The 16,447-nt window shown below is 43.7% G+C and overlaps 1 protein-coding gene across 2 annotated transcripts in view; it reads right to left on the bottom strand.

Moving 5' to 3' along the window:
* ELMO3 (engulfment and cell motility 3) overlaps positions 1 to 16,447 on the bottom strand; it is a 284,505-nt gene that overhangs the window by 14,036 nt on the left and 254,022 nt on the right. For both annotated transcript variants that reach the window (XM_069217282.1, XM_069217281.1), the window contains exon 20: positions 16,032 to 16,112. In XM_069217282.1, the coding sequence (XP_069073383.1) occupies positions 16,032 to 16,112 (81 nt within the window). The remainder of the gene's footprint in view (positions 1 to 16,031; positions 16,113 to 16,447) is intronic.

Below are 16,447 nucleotides of genomic sequence, written 5' to 3'. Positions count from 1 at the left end.
GTAGTCACTGCACAGCTTGAATCCTGCAATTTACCGTGGGCTGATTGTTCCCTAACATTAGCTTACAGTGAGAAAAAAAGGTTTTGGAATCATCAGAAAAACAACAAAGTTGGGAGCACAGCTCTGGATCCACGTCAGAGGCACATAAAGAAAGGAAAGGACATCCATGCACAGTGGTGGTGCTTATCTGCAGCTCTTCTTCGTCACCTCCAGGGTCTTATGGAGCCAGTGCAGAGTAGCACTGTGCAATTTAGCAGTGCGTGTGAGCAGTGCTGCACAAAAAAATCTCTTGATTCAGTCTGGGACCTGTGTGATATTACAAGGTGAAAATTCTACAGTTAGAAGTGTCCATCATCATTGTGGTTCCTTGTCAGTATGGCTCCCATGTGACTGAACAGCCCCTAGGACTCCGGCTCAGAAATTCAGCCGTAGTAGCATCATTGCCTATAGATGCAAGCTGGGTGACAGATAAGAAGGCTTCTATGGAGCCACAGTCTTTCCTGCGTTCATGATCATCCCCCTCCTTCTAGCTGCCAATTTGCCCCAGTTACATAACCATGAGTCTAACAATTTACTATCATTTTTGTTCTGGAGCAGTCTTCCTGAGATCAGTCAAGCTAGTTGCACAGCCATATAGGGCCTGATTTCTGGAAAAGCTGACTGGTGGTACCTTGGTCTATGCATGCCTCAAGTCCAGCTCTTGTTCTTCTTCACCCCATTTTATGCCTAGCTCCTTAGCTTCAGCCTGTCTCAATGTTAGTGATGGGTAAAGGCTCTCATTGATTTGTGCCATATGTCTCCTGTGATCAGGAGAATATTGTTCTAACATGACCTGGCTTCAAAGCTAGTGCATTTCTCGGGTCATGCCTCAACACAATGACTCATGTTTGTTCTGCTTTAGGTTGTGGGTTTCACAGTTTTGCGTGCACAAGTCATTCATTGTGACACTCTTGGCTTTGGAAATGACCAATTTAGGTTCTACACAAGAGGTTCTGATGACAGAGCAGTGGACTGCGGTGCCCGGGAGTGATGGGGCAGGAGCAATTGGACAGTTGAATTTTGGTGCAACGGAGTTAGGCAGGATCCCTGGCACTGCACTCAAATGACATCTCCATGCTCTGGGAGCTGGCTTGCTTTATAGCCCTCTCTGTCCACTGCTCTTCCTGCCAAAGCTTTGCTCTGAGTTGCTTTGTGCTGTCTGTGGTTTCTTGGTAGGACGTAAGAACAACCTTTTGTGCCGGTGCTCTGTACAGCAGTTCTTGCATTTGTACTTGTTTTCATCAGAAGTTGACCTGATATCTCCTCTTCTCATAAGGCTCACTGCCTTCTGGACTACTTATTGTCATGGTGGTGATTTTCATTAAGGGCTTAAGGGTTTGCTCATTCTGCTCCCCATGACCCAGTGGCCACTGACCCTCACTATATAGGTTTATTGCTGTCTTTCCCATGCAATTCTTTGGGCCCACCTTTTCTCTGATGGACTTCCGAACTTCAAATCTGAGGTGTTTTTCACAGTGTAATTTGTGGCAGATTTACAGAAACTGGGCTATATCGGCCCTGGAAGCTAGGGGATGTACACTGTCAAGAGGTGTGTCGGGGTGGGGAAGGGGATTAGTGAAGTCTTACAAACCTCAAAATTTCCCCTCCTGCTCACCACCTCTTGAACCCTCCTCTCTGAGCCCTCCTACCCACAATCATCATCGGCAGAAGTTAGTGCTGGGAGGCACATTTTATGTAATTGTTTTTGAAGTGTATTTGCCAGAATCAGTAGGTTTTCATGAATGGTTCTCATGGTAGGCTGAGATGTCTGGATTGTTCTGGTGCTTCTGGCTATGGCATGAAGCCCAGGAGCATTGGTTTGCAGCAAATGTGCTTCATTTGGGTGTTTGTCAGGTGGAATGCGCTCAGTAGAAATAGAGGTACTGACTGGATGCTCTGAGCTGTTTACTGGACTGAAAAAAAACCTGCTTTAGTGATGAGGCTGTGCCTTTTATGCTAGTGACCCCATACTATGTGCGCAGTGTCCAGATGGCTTGGGTAAGGAAAAAAATGCATGGAAGAAATGTTCTGTCCACAGCAAAGTTTGGTCCACACTACTCTGCTGGGAGTGTGGGTAATTAAATGTACTGGCATGTTTTAAGATTTTTTTAGGCTCCCAGGCCTGCACCAGGACATTTATGCTTCACACTGATTGGCGCCTGATGTGGGGGTGGTGCTTCCTGGCCAAACATAGGCGTTTCCAGATTCACTGGGCCCGTGCAGCGTACTCTGGACTCTCACCACACAAATGAAAGCAGAAGTCTTACATTGTTTTCTTTATCAGCTGTTCTCCAATACAAGAACCCAACACCCATAAGAAGACACAACGCATTAGAGAGAACATTTAAGATACATGAAATGCTGCAAATATATGGCAAATCAAAAGATAGCAACACCAGTTCATCTTTACATCAATCAATTCCCACACAGAGACAATAGCTGTTTGTGATAGCCCGGGGAATATTTTTTGTAGTTTAAAAAAAAATATCTTAGTCCCTTTGCGTCTCTTACAACATAAGAAAAGTGATCTAGTCAGGCCAACAGCAATCCATATGGTGATTGATTTTGGCTTGGCAGTATGTGGGATGAAGGGCGAATACAGCACTTGTGTAACAATTTAACCAAAGAACTTCTGTTATGATTTCAATATTACATAGTTGACTTTGGGTATTCAAAACATTTTTTCTTTATTCATTAACTCTGCTGTAGGTGCATCAAGGGTATAATATGACTGTATAGTCTAGTATATAATCTTCAGGCTTCTTTCCATTATTACATCACAAAGGTGTTGTCCTTTCTTTGTAGGGTAGTCACTTGCCGTGATGTGCCAAATGATATGTAGGAAAAAATATGTGTTTTTGGTTGTTAGGGTGCGGAATATCTGGCAGATTAGGAAGACTGGTTTCTTGTCAAGTTCCTGTGTGGGATGCCACCTCAAACTACTCGTTCTTGGGGTGATGACCTCTAGCCAAACCAACCTTGGACTGACCTACTTGCGGCAGGTCACCAGGCCTGTTGGATGCTGTGCAGTATCACACCTACCAACACACAGGAGGAGGAATGCTTTCCTATATATTTACTTTAGATCTGGAATTTTAATGTTTCTTTACTGCTTTGGCAAATCAATTTCTGGTATTTATTTCTCAAGATAAGATGGTGAGATTGTGGTTTATGGTTATATGACAGCATATGGTAATATATCAGTTGACCTCATGTAGAGGTAGTTGTGAAGTTGCAATAATGTTTTCTTCCATGTTTTGCTGGCTCCAGTCAGGAAAACTGTGAGTGTTCTCACTTGTATAAAACTAATGATCTTTCTTATTATTGGATCTTGACTGTTACGCAACCTCTGGGTGCACAGTTTTCTGTGACGGTGTATACACAAGTAATTGTTACAGTGGAGTAATGGAAACCCTTACATTTCTGGGTAACCTGTTTTGAGCCTGTATTTTCTCTTCTAACCCCACTGGTTTAAAGAACAAGTGCAAACATGTATACAGTTCTTCACATTCAAACACAACAGATGTACATTTGGCTTTGTAAAGTTGCTCAATGCACTATTTTGTTATTGATCAGGGAGCCAGAATCTAGCAGAGACTGTGTGATTGCACATGTCTTTCATAGTTAGGTGCTGTATTGTAGTTGCAATTATGTAGCACTTCTTGGTCCTAGAGAGATGCTGCAGCACATTAGCACAATGGCAGAATGCTACACAGTACTTGATTGGTAGAATGGTGAATTGCAGCATGACCTTTGTAGGAAGTTTTGATTCTATGTGTGATGGCCAGAGAGGTACTCTTATCCTGTCCTTGGCAGATTTACCAGTCATCCTGCTGGAGTAGGCGATAACACCTTCCTCCGGAGAAGACATTGTTTCTGGTCCCTGAGAGCATGGACTCTCACCTCCAGGGGATCAGAAACATGTCTGTGTTGGCAGGCTGGTCGAAACCAGAAAGCCATCACACTAGTAGATTTCATGGGGCACCTCCAAGGTGCCCTCTGGGTGCACAGTATAATAAATCCAAGGCTGGCCTCAGCCTTGCTTTATTAAGATGAGGTGTTTTATACCAAACACCTTAAGTTATAGTGAAGCCATTATGTAGCTGGGGAACTCGTAACAACAAATGTCCAGTACATACCTTAAGATGGCTTCCATGTTCGCTTGCAATGTCCAGCAATCAAACACATCGGGGAATCACAGGACCATGTCTGCTAATGGAGATGTATCCTCACATCAAATATAATGCATCCTGCCTTAGGGCTCCAAGGCCTGCTGTTGGGGAACTTACATATATTTAGATGTAGTGAGAGGGGCATGGCACACAATGGGTGTGCCATGTCATTTTTTCTCCTGGCTTGCACCAGCAAAAGCAGTCTGCAATGACAGCTGTGTGCAACTTTTTTGGTTCCCAAGTCTCACCTACATCCTCTGCAGGTTCAGCCATATCTAGGGGCTATTCTAAACACACCAATAGGATTAGCCTATCCAATTCTGCAAGAGTACTTAATTTTCAGACACTATTACCTCAATTTCAGGCCAATCAACAACTTACAGTGAGACAAGTCATGCATCTCTTAAGGATGATTGCCTCCTGTATTGCCACAGTACCACATGCCCGATTATGCATGCACCCGTTACAGGAATGTTTAGTCCAACAGTGGTCTCAGTCACAGGGTCAGTTAGAGGATCTAGTGTTGAGAGACTGCCAAACTCATCACTCTCTGCAGTGGTGGAATACCAACAATCTGTTGAAAGGGCGGTCTTTTCTCAACCCTGTTCCCCCTCTCACTGTCACGACGGACGCCATCACTTGAAGGATGAAGTGCGCCTCTAAAGGATCTCAAAATGCAGGGTATGTAGAACAACAAATACCTGCATCTCCATATCACCTACCTAGCGCTTCAAGCTGTTCAGTTAGCCTTGAAAGCATTCCTTACACACCTCAATCACAAGGTTGTCTTAGTCCGGATGGACAATATGACAGCCATGTACTACCTGACACAGAACAAGAATACACTGTTCCTAATAGAGGAAGATGTTTATTTGTGTAGGTTTGGGAGAACATACAGTGGACCTTTAACCTCCCTGTCCCTCATTTTTTGCTTAGCCATGTACTACCTACAAAACCAGGGGAGACACAGTCTCCACAATTATCCTGTCTATCACAGACCATCTGGAGATGGGCAGTACATCGCAACATTCACCTGTTGGCAAAATATCTCCAAGGCATGGATGACTTTGCAGACCTCCTCAGCAGGATGCAGCAACAAGTCCACAAATGGGAACTCTACCCACAAGTCCTCCTTACATACTTCCACAGATGGTGGATTCCTCAGATAGACCTTTTCGCAACCGCAGAAAACAGAAAATGCCAAAATTTCGCCCCCAGGTTCCCACACCCACTCACCAAGGGCAACGCACTAGGGATAAGATGGTCAGGGATATTTGCCTACACTTTTCCTCCTCTCCCTTCCTTTCCATTTCTGGTTCGAAAGCTCAGACCAACATCTCTCCCAATGATTCTAGTGGCTCCCACCTGGGCTCGTCAACCCTGGTTTACAATGCTACTAGAACTCTTTGTAGTTCCCCATGAGAATCTCTCCAACAGGCTGGACCTTCTCACTTAGGGCCAGATGTAGGAAATCCATGAATTGCGACTCGCAAATTGCGAGTCAGAGAGACTCGCAATTTGCAAGTCACAATTCAGGATGCAGAACGGTGTCTCAGACACCTTCTGCGACTCGCTATGGGGTCGCAAAGACCCACCTCATCAATATTCATGAGGTGGGTCGCATTTTGCGACCCCATAGCGAGTCCCTGCACTCACAGGGATGGTGGCCTGCTGTAGTCAGCAGACCTCCATGTCTGTGACTGCTTTATAAATAAAGCATTTTTATTTTTGTATTGTGCAGCCCGTTTTCATTAAAGGAAAACGAGTTGCAAAATGAAAAATAAACCGAAACCATTTGGTTTCGTTTTTTTCAGAGTAGGCAGTGCAAATAATTTTGTCGACATTCACAAAGGGGACCCCTTCCCTTTTGCGAATGAGTTACCACCAGTGTGACACTGGTGGTAACTGCGAGTTGGTTTGCGACCGCATTCCCGGTCACAAAGCAACTCTGAATTGCGATGGGAGTCGCAAATAGGAAGGGAACACCCATTCTTATTTGCGAGTCGCATTCCCAAATTGCGAGTCGGTACGGACTCGCAATTTGGGAATGTGCATCGCATGAGGCCGTTTGCATGGCGCAAACTGCGTTTTTCGCAGTTTGCGCCATGCAAACGGCGTGCTACATCTGGCCCTTAGAACCATGTAAAAAATAGGCACCCAGATCTCAAAGCTCTCAGCTTAGCGATTTGGCTTCTGAGATGACAGAATTTGGTTACCTTAACTTGCCACCTACATGTATGACCGTTATTAACCCCTCGGGTGCCCTGGACGAGCTGGTCTCGCCCTCGGCCACAGTTGCCGTGTGGTGAGGACGAGACCAGCTCCTCCTGCACCTGGCCCACGGGGAGTGCTGGCGCACCCCCATGGGCCTCCCACCCCCCTCCCATGGGCAGGGATGGAAGGGAAATTCCACTCTCCCCATGACGTCAGCCCGCAACCACGTGCTGTCCTCATCAAAGGCCACCCCCATCGCACTGGAAGCTCAGCTTCCAGCACGATCGGAAGAGAAATGCAAAGCATTATTTTTTAATGTCAGTTACATACAAGGGAAGTGACCACTTAGGCGAGGGTCGCTCCCCTGGGGGGCAAATTTAATTTAGTTCATTTCTGCCCCCCGTGGGGGCAGATCAGCCTATTTTAATTAGGCTGATCTGACCCCAATGGGGGCAGAAACTACTAGGCACCAGGGTTTTTATTTCATTTTTATTTATTTTTTACAGATGGGCAGCGACCCCTTATGCAAGGGTCGGTTCTTGGTGGGGTGGGGGGGCTAGGGGAGAGGGAATTTATTTTAGACCATTTCTGCCCCCCTTGGGGCAGATCAACCTATTTCTATGAAGCTGACCTGCCCCCGGGGGCAGAAATCACTTAGGCATCAGGGATTGGTGTGTGTGTGTTTTTTGTTTGGGGGGCAGCCCCTTTGGCAAGGGTCGCTCCCCATGGGGGGGCACATTACTGTTGGCCATTTCTGCCTCCCTTGGGGGGCAGATCGGCCTATTTTTGTAAGGCCCATCTGCATCCAAGGGGGGGGGCAGAAAGCACAGCAGAGACCAGGGAAGATTTTTTTCAAAAAAAGAGGGTGGGGGTATGGCCATACCCTCACCCCCAAATAAATGGGGACAAAGTTGTCCTGCCCACCGGTGGGCAGATGGGGTAATTAACCCTGATCCACTCCCCGGGGGGGGCAGAAAGCCCACTAAATGCCAGGGAATTAAACAAAAATAGTGGGGTGGTGGCTACCAACCAGTATGGGCATGGTTATGCCCCCACCCCACCTAAAGGGGTTAACAGTCTTTTAGCTCTCCCCCACACACTAAAAGATCTTATCCCAACGACAAGCAAGACATCATTTGATTATTTTGGGTTTTGGTTTTACAGTTGGACCATGAGAACTTGCTAACTCTCAAAATCATCCCACTTGGAACGGTGAGGGCTGCACTTTTTGGACTTGGGGATACTGCCATGTAGAAAAATCTACGAGACCTAGACACATCTGAAAACTAAACATCTGGGTGAGTCCAGGGTGGTGTGCTTCACATGCACCCCGCACCAATTGCCTACCCACAAGGCCCTGCAATCCTCCAACTTAGCTTGAAATCACACATTTTCCCCACATTTTTGTGATGGAACCTTACGGAATCTGCAGGAATCCACAAAATTCCTACCACCCAGCATTGTCGCATTTATACCGATAGAAAATTCTGCCCCACTTGTCAGCCTAAAAACGTATTTTTTTTTTCAAACTACCCTTCTGGACCCGCTTTGGTTCCCCCTCAATTTTGACTTTTTTTTGGGCTGTTCCCTGTCACAGGCACTTGGCCCACCTACACAAGTGCGGTATCATTTTTACCGTGATACTGAAGGGAACATTGGGTGGTAGGAAATTTGTGACGGTGCAGTGATCCAACACAGAAATGTGGGAAAAATTTGATTTTGTAGCTAAATTTGAGGTTTGCTGAGCATTCTGAGTAAGAAAACACTGGGGAATCCACGCAAGTCACAACTCCCTGGACTTGATAATTTTGATGTGTCCCCATAGTGTTTTGGGGCATTTCCTGTCGCAGCTACTAGCCCTACCCACACAAGTGAGGTGCCAATTTTATTGGTAGATGTGGGGGAATGTTGGGTATAAGGAAGTTTGTGGTCCCTCTTAGATTCCAGAACTTTCTATCACCGAACTGTAAGGAAAAAAGTGTTTTTTTGGCTAAATTGTGAGGTTTGCTAAGGATTCTGGGTTACAGAACCTGGTGAGAGCCCCACAAGTCACCCTATCCTGGATTCCCCTAGGTGTGAAAAATGCACAGGTTTACTAGGTTTCCGGCTGAGCGAAGATGCCAAAATCCACAGTTAGGCACTTTCCAAAAAACCCATGTGAATTCAATGTAAAAATGTGATGGGTCCATGTTGCGTTTCCTGTCGCCGGCATTAGGCCTACCCACACAAGTGAGGTACCATTTTTATCGGGAGATTTAGGGGAAAACAGAATAGAAAACAAGTGTTATTGCCCCTTGTTTCCCTCTACATTTTTTCCTTCCAAATGTAAGACAGTGTGTAAAAAAGACATCTATTTGAGAAATGCCCTGGAATTCACGTGCTAGTATGGGGACCCCGGGATTAAGAGATGTGCAAATGACCACTGCTTCTCAACACCTTATCTTGTGTCCATTTTGGAAATACAAAGGATTCCTTGATACCTATTTTTCACTCTTTATATTTCAGCAAATGAACTGCTGTATATCCCGGTATACAATGAAAACCTATTGCAAGGTGTAGCTCCTTTACTGGCTCTGGGTACCTAGGGTTCTTGATGAACCTACAATCCCTATATTTCCCCGCAACCAGAAGGGTCCAGGAGACGTAACGGTATATTGTTTTCAAAATTCTGCCACTGCTGGAAAAAGTTATAGAAGAAAACGTGGACAGAAATGGCTTTTTTTCACCTCAATGTCAATATTTTTGTTTATTTTACCCGTTACTTTCTGTAGGAAAACCTTGAAGGATCTACACAAATTACCCATTGCTGAATTCAGAATTTTGTATATGTTTCAGAAATGTTTAGCTGTCTGGGATCCAGCATTGGTTTCACACCCATTTCTGTCACTAACTGAAAGGAGGCTGAAAGCACAAACAATAGTAAAAATGGGATATGTCCCAGTAAAATGCCAAGTGTGTTGAAAAAAGTGGTTTTCTGATTCAAGTCTGCCTGCACCTGAAAGCTGGGAAGATAGTGATTGTAGCACCACAAACCATTTGTTGATGCCATGTTCAGGGAAAAAAATACAAACTTTCTTCTGCAGCCCTTTTGTTCCTATTTGTTTTTTTTTTAAACGAAATTTTCGCTGTATTTTGGCAAATTTCTTGGTCTCTTTCAGGGGAACCCACAAACTCTGGGTACCTCTAGAATCTCTAGAATGTTGGTAAAAAAGGAGGCAAATTTGGCATGGGTAGCTTATATGGACAAAATGTTATGAGGGCCTAAGGGCGAACTGCTCCAAATAGCCAAAAAGGCCTTGTACCTGAGGGGGGAAAAGGCCTGGCAGCAAAGGGGTTAGAGAAGCCCAAAGAGCTACCACTAGAACTTGCTATGTGGCAAAATAGAAAAGATTTGTCTGCTACTGTCACTCAAAACACACAGACCATTTCAAAGCCAGTGTTCAAGACATTGTCTGCTACTTGGTTCATCTACAAAAAGCTGGTTTAGCATTCACATCTATAAGATTACATCTTGCTGCAATGGCTGCCTATCTACAGAAAGGGCAACAGCCTTCTTTATTCAAAATACCAGTCATTAAAGTCTTAATGGAAGGGCTCCACCACAGATTCCACCTGCAACCTCATGGAGTCTTAATGTTGTTCCTACACACCTGTGGGTACTCCATTTGAACTAATGAACACATGCCCCCTTCAGTTCCTTTTTTTGGAAAATGCCATTTTTAGTCGCTATCACCTCACTCAGACGTGTTAGTGAGCTCCAGGCTTTAACCTTGAAAGAACCTTTCTTCCATCAACACACAGACAGGGCGGTTCTATGCACAAACCCTAAATGTCTCCCTAAAGTTGTCTCCCATTTTCACCTCAATCAATCGAGTTACCAGTTATTTCCCACAACCTGATCCAGTTGCTGAGAGGGCTCTCCATACATTAGATGTTAAAAGGGCCCTTATGTTCTACATTAATAGAACTAAAACTTTCAGAAAAACTAAGCAGCTTTTCATTGGTTTTTCACCTCTCCATAAACAGAACCTTATATCCAAATTAGGCATAGCCAGATGGATAGTTAAGTGTATTCAAATATGTTATGCTAAAGCCAGTAGAACTTTACCTACACCTCCTAGAGCACACCCTACTAGGACGAAAGGAACATCCATGACTTTCCTAGGAAATATTCCAATAGCTGACATATTTAAGGCACCTATATGGTCCACACACGTTCATGAAACATTATTGTGTGGATGTTTTAGCATTCCAACAAGCCAATGTAGGTCAGGCTGTGCTATATACACTTTTTCAAACAACTGCAACACCTACAGGTTAGCCACCGCCTCAGAGGGGGGCTGCTTTACAGTCTATGCACAGCATGTGTATCTACCGTCACACATGCCTCGAACAAAATAAGTTACCTACCCTGTAAGCATATGTTTGTGGCATATAGTGCTGTAGATTCACATGCTTAGCATAATCCCACCATCTAGTGTTGGGCTCAGATGGTGTGCAAATTGTTTTTCTTTGAAGATAGTCTTTTGAGTCATGAGGTAGAGTGACTCCTTCTCTTGCTGATAATGCGCATGGTCATCATCTCCATTGGTATATTGTTTTCTTTTGCAGTTGGGTTCAGACGTGTCCCCCTCTGCCCTGTTTCAACACTGCTGTTGCTTAATCCATTTGAGACTTTACTATTGAAATTGTTTTCGATCGTGGTTTTCCTTAGTCTCCCTCAGTCTCCCTCATCTGTTCATTGATGTCGACTTTGTCGGGCGATTCAAGTCAGCTGCAGCTCACGTGGGCCTTCGCCCTTTTGGGCAAAACTTCATTTATTCGACGTTCCTTCTGCACCATGTCCACTCGGTGATGGAATGGACGTCCTTCAGATCTGTCCTCACTGCCACGTTAAGTACCCACACACCGATCTCCACCACGTGTGTAACCAGTGCCTCTCCATTGAACATGAGTAGTCTACCTGTGAGGGCTGCAAGTCCTTTTGGTTAAAGAAGACTATGCATGACCGTCAAGCTCAATGCCTCAAGATGTCTCGCCTCAGGTTCAAGGATACTTCGGACCTTAGGACACTCAAGAGGAGACACAAGCTCAGGCGACTGCTGCTGATGAAGGCATCTTGTCCCCCGCGGACAGCTCCAGCTCCAAACTGGAGATGCATGATCTCACACCAGCTCAAGCTGAGAGTACTGAGCCCCCTCCATCTCCACCGTGGCCCCAGCCGACCAACACGAACAGTCGCCTACCTATCCAGACCCCCCAAAGACTATTGTTGGGCCACCACTGCCTTCGGGCCATGGTCTGCACCGACCGGCTGCATCAGACACACACAGCCTCACCTCGATGGCGAGATTATGCTAAGCATGTGCATCTACACACATGCCTCAAATATATAGTTCCAAGACTAATAAGAGGTAAGATAGAACTTCCTGTGTCAAAAAAACTGAAAAATCTCACTTTGCACAGTTTAAAAAATTGCATATTGTCGTTGGTTGTGATCTAACTCTTGGTTGTATCATATTCAAGAGTACATTTGAGATCGGGTCTGTCTGCTGCGACTGAAAAGACTTCACATACAACTGCAATGTCCTCAATGGCAAATTTTGAAGCAAATATAGGTGTGTCATCATCCTCATCAGTTGTTGGAAACAAGGAAAGAATTTACTTCCACCATTCACAGGTAAACATTCCATTACAGTGCTGTTGGTTATGGTACAGTGGGTTGTAATTTCTTCTACTTGTCAGTCGACCGAGTATTTGACTTTGTCATTTGTGCCAAAGCCAGTTCTAGACTCGTTGGCTGTTGAAAATGATACCCAGTTGGCTGCAAGCACATCTACTGGGACTGTTGTAATTGCATTGGATGTCTCATTAATTCCTTTACTATTACCAATTAAATCAACCCTGATCTCTTCTCTGAATATTACTTCTCACCCCAGCAGGAGCAAGTGCTCACTGAGGATGATCAAAAAGACGACAAGATGATGTTAGCTATGAAGATATGAGGAGTGAGTAGAGGTATCTTTCAGTCCAGATGAGGATAAAGGGGACCATGAAGTGACAGATTCTCAGATGATAAAAATTAAGTATGTTGAGAATAAAGAGAAAGCTGAAGGTCTACATCACTCCCCAACACTACCATTGATGCAGACCGCATGATTTTCTACAATCATGTCCAATCCTAAAACAGATGTACGACAGACATTACATCTCTCTCCCAGATATGCTTATGATCCAAATACTTGTTAATTTCATTACAAGGGATGATAAGCGCCTTGTGAGACCACTATCAACTAGTACTTCTGCAACCACAGCTGGCACCTCTGCAATGCCCAGTGGCTCACACTTGCATTCCTGTATTTAATGTAATGCAACCTTTAATCTTTACAGCAGGTGATCCTCCAGCTCATCATAAAGAGATGATGATGACAGGATGATAAAGAACAAGATGGCCAGGATGATGGAGATGTAGGTCTCAGTAACAATTAATCAAATGAAGACGAACCACAAGACAATCAAAGCTCTGCACATGCTCTAGAACGGGATGCATGTATCATCAGGTGATTGGTCTCCTGAGCTGTGCCGAAGGACTCTTTTCAAGATGACGGCATGTATGATTTTTTTTTTCTTTATTTTTGTGGCATATGCTTATAACATAATAATCTCACCAGCTTGCCTAGGCCACCCTGTTGGCTGTGCCAATGTTTGTTTCATATTCCAGTCTTGGCAGCAGAGAGGTTGGTACATTCACTAGATGTTAAAAGATGCCAAAAGGTCTATTTCGATAAGACAAAGAACTCCGGACAATCAGATCAACTGTTTGTGGTTTTTAGTCAAAGAAATAAAGGCAAAGCACTTTCTCATTAGATTTTTCTCCTACATCACTAGGGCGTATATCTAGATGAGACATCAACATTCTGCCAATTTAAGAACTCACTAAGCCAGAAACATGGAGGCTACAGAAGCTTCCTTGCCCGAACTTCTCTAACAGAAATTTGCAAAGAAGTGACATGAAGAGCTACACACTACTTTGCTATGCATTACCGCTTAGACATCCAATCCAGAGCTGGAAAATCTATGGGACAGGCTGTGCTTTGTAAAATGTTTACTTCAGATGAGCCTGTTGTTCACCTACTACTTACTTCATTATGCATAATGTTCCATGCACATCCAGCAGATCTCCAGATTTTTAGGAAAAAAGACAGAATCTGTTGACATACCCACCTAGTTACACAAGGCACTAGAAAGAGGTTCCAAGATCAAACTCATCCTACATAACCCACTTCTACACTAATAATTGAATATACTGTACTATTACCACATAACCACAGATCAAAAAATACAACACCCATCACTGATTGAAGACACTCCCAATTCCACACAGAAGTTTGCCCAGAAAGGGATCATGCTACAATTCCATAATAATAGTAGCAAGTACTATACAATGGCAATAACATACAAAATGACCATCAGTTGGATAATTGGGGAACTCTTTGCAGTTTGACTTTACTGAGATGTCAGACATAAAAGTAAACAATTGAACGTGCTTTACATGAGGACTCTTGTCATTTGACTGTTTTGGTTGGAATGTAAATTTGCAGAAATGTGCAGAAAAAGGATACCAGGCCTTAAAGGTACATACCTGAAAACAGGTGTCTCCCCTCAGTCAAAAATAAAAACCGAGTCTCACTGTACACATACACGTTATTGGCTATCAGTGTTACTACCCTGACTCAAATTGATAGTTCTCTGCGTAAAAGCCACACTCGAGTCATGTGTGACACCATCACCAGCTTCTTGCTTTTTTAAGTAATATAATTTTTCATTCTTGGATTTGTAGCTTTATTGATCCTTTCACACATTTGGGCTTAAAAGTCAGAACTGCCTGCTGGTGTCATGCATGCCTCAGTGGCCTTACTGGTCCTGGGTTTATTCCTTACAACTAGATATGCTACGCAGGATTGACAGGGCAATTTGAGATAGTTGTTTACTCTATCACAGAACTTAATGTAAACTGCAACACCTAAAAACAATGAAAAGCGATCTGCTTTACAAAGTTATAAACACAGATCGTGGTAGTACTTACCCAAAGTAGCAAACAACTTACCACGTGTGTGCCTTTGGGAATGTTGCCTTCATTAAGTCTCATAGCAAGGAGGAAAGTGTAATCCTTGCATCTTGCATTTCCCTTTTCAGACTCAAGGTAGCAATAAAATACTGCTCAATTTTCAATTAGGTAATCTCGTTTTACCTAAGCATTTAATACAGTTCAATTTTCGCTATAATAATTTCACTTTTATTAAGATCTTGACAGGAGCGTAACCTTGTTAGGTGATGAAGACTTGGAATGTTGTAGAACAATTTACATGCTTAAATGCATAGGTACCTGTTTCAGTAAGGAAGCCACATCTATGTAAAACGTTTTGTGGTACTTTGTCTTATTCTTTCTGTTTATAAATTTCACAAAGATATTTGTCTGCTGCTATATTAAGATATCGGAGTACACAACACTGGATGCAAAACATCCTTGCTGCACCGTCTCCTTAATTCAAATATTGGCAAAGCCAATAAGTCTGGCGTTGGCCATCAGCCTTTAGACTTTCAATGTTTGTTTTGTTATAGATTTTGTAAAACTTTATTGTTGGAAAAGCAGCCTGATCCTCATCAATTAAAAAAAGAAAGGAATTCAAGCAAAATTAATTTTTGATCTCAAAAAGCAGACATTGCTATAATAGTACCTGGCTTTGAAGGGGACGCCTTTGTGTGCATTTGTGCTTCTTGTAAAAAGACAGAATTCTCACTCACAGAGAAGTTAGCCAATGGCTGAAGTGAACTGACCACGAGCTCTGTACTGCATGCCATAGTGGTGGGAAAGAAAATGTGAATGACAACACCAGACCGGTAGATGAACAGACTCGCTGGAAGCCCCTATTTATAAGTATTTTATTCTTAAAAACAAACAGTATTGGCCAGTGCTAGACTAAACAACACAAACCAGCACTATTCAGACAGCTGTGCCTGCCCTCACAGTCGAAAGATACTGAGTAAGGCGCAAAAAATTTTTTTTGTATCCTCGGGAAAAAAAACAGCCCCACAAACACATCCAAATGACTTGTCATCAACAGACCCTCCATGATCAGTTATTGAGTATGCTTCTTTGGCTGCCACTGAGCCAGGAACAGGCAGGCTGTCACACATCCAAGCCAGAAAAGAACATGAAATAAAGTCAGAGCTTTGCAAGTGATGTCACAGTGACTGGACCTCATATTGTGACCGTCATATTGCTTCTAAAAGTCGATGTAAGTGCAAATCACCCGATTCTGGGGATCCGTGTTTAGGCAGCTTTGGTGTGTTCGGTAGTAATGATCAATCAATGCAAATAATGGAGTAGAACATTTTAATTATGACCACCAACCCTGAAAAGTAGGCTTGCCATTATTACTAATTCTTTCAACTTGAATGCCCTTCATCCACTAGTGTTTTATTAGTGTTGCTAACTATACATGAAACCATGAAGATGACATTATATATAACTTCCCTTAAACCTCTCCATCACAATCTCTACCACCACAGATACTTCAGTCCCAATATTTGCATCTTACTTGCCTCATATCTTGTGGGGGCGATGAAGTTTAAATAATAGTCTTCCACGTCATAGCAGATTGAGAATGCCATTTCCAAAACTTCCTGCAAAGATTGATGACTTCATATTAGCAGATGAACCGAATGCATGCTAATGTTACAAACACAGTGAACTTGCCCCTTCTCCCCTTCTTGGAGCAATTAACCCAATCCCCCCCCCCCCCCCCCCCCCCCCCCACCACCACTCCCTGCACCGGTTTAAGAGTAATAAGATACAACCGTTTAGCAGCGTCACCCTGTGCATGCACATGGTGTGACCTATCATGACATCTAGTGGCTGGCTCTAGAAAATGAATTGGCTCTTGAACAGATCAAAATTGATTGAATCTACCAAGCTTATGCATTTAAAAGAGCTCTTGCGAGTGCACCCCTAAACCCCC

The sequence above is a fragment of the Pleurodeles waltl genome, chromosome 12 (genome assembly GCF_031143425.1).
Source record: "Pleurodeles waltl isolate 20211129_DDA chromosome 12, aPleWal1.hap1.20221129, whole genome shotgun sequence".
Classification (NCBI taxonomy): domain Eukaryota; kingdom Metazoa; phylum Chordata; class Amphibia; order Caudata; family Salamandridae; genus Pleurodeles; species Pleurodeles waltl.
The sequence above is the reverse complement of the archived record's forward strand: the minus strand, read 5'-3'. Positions and strand labels throughout refer to the sequence as shown.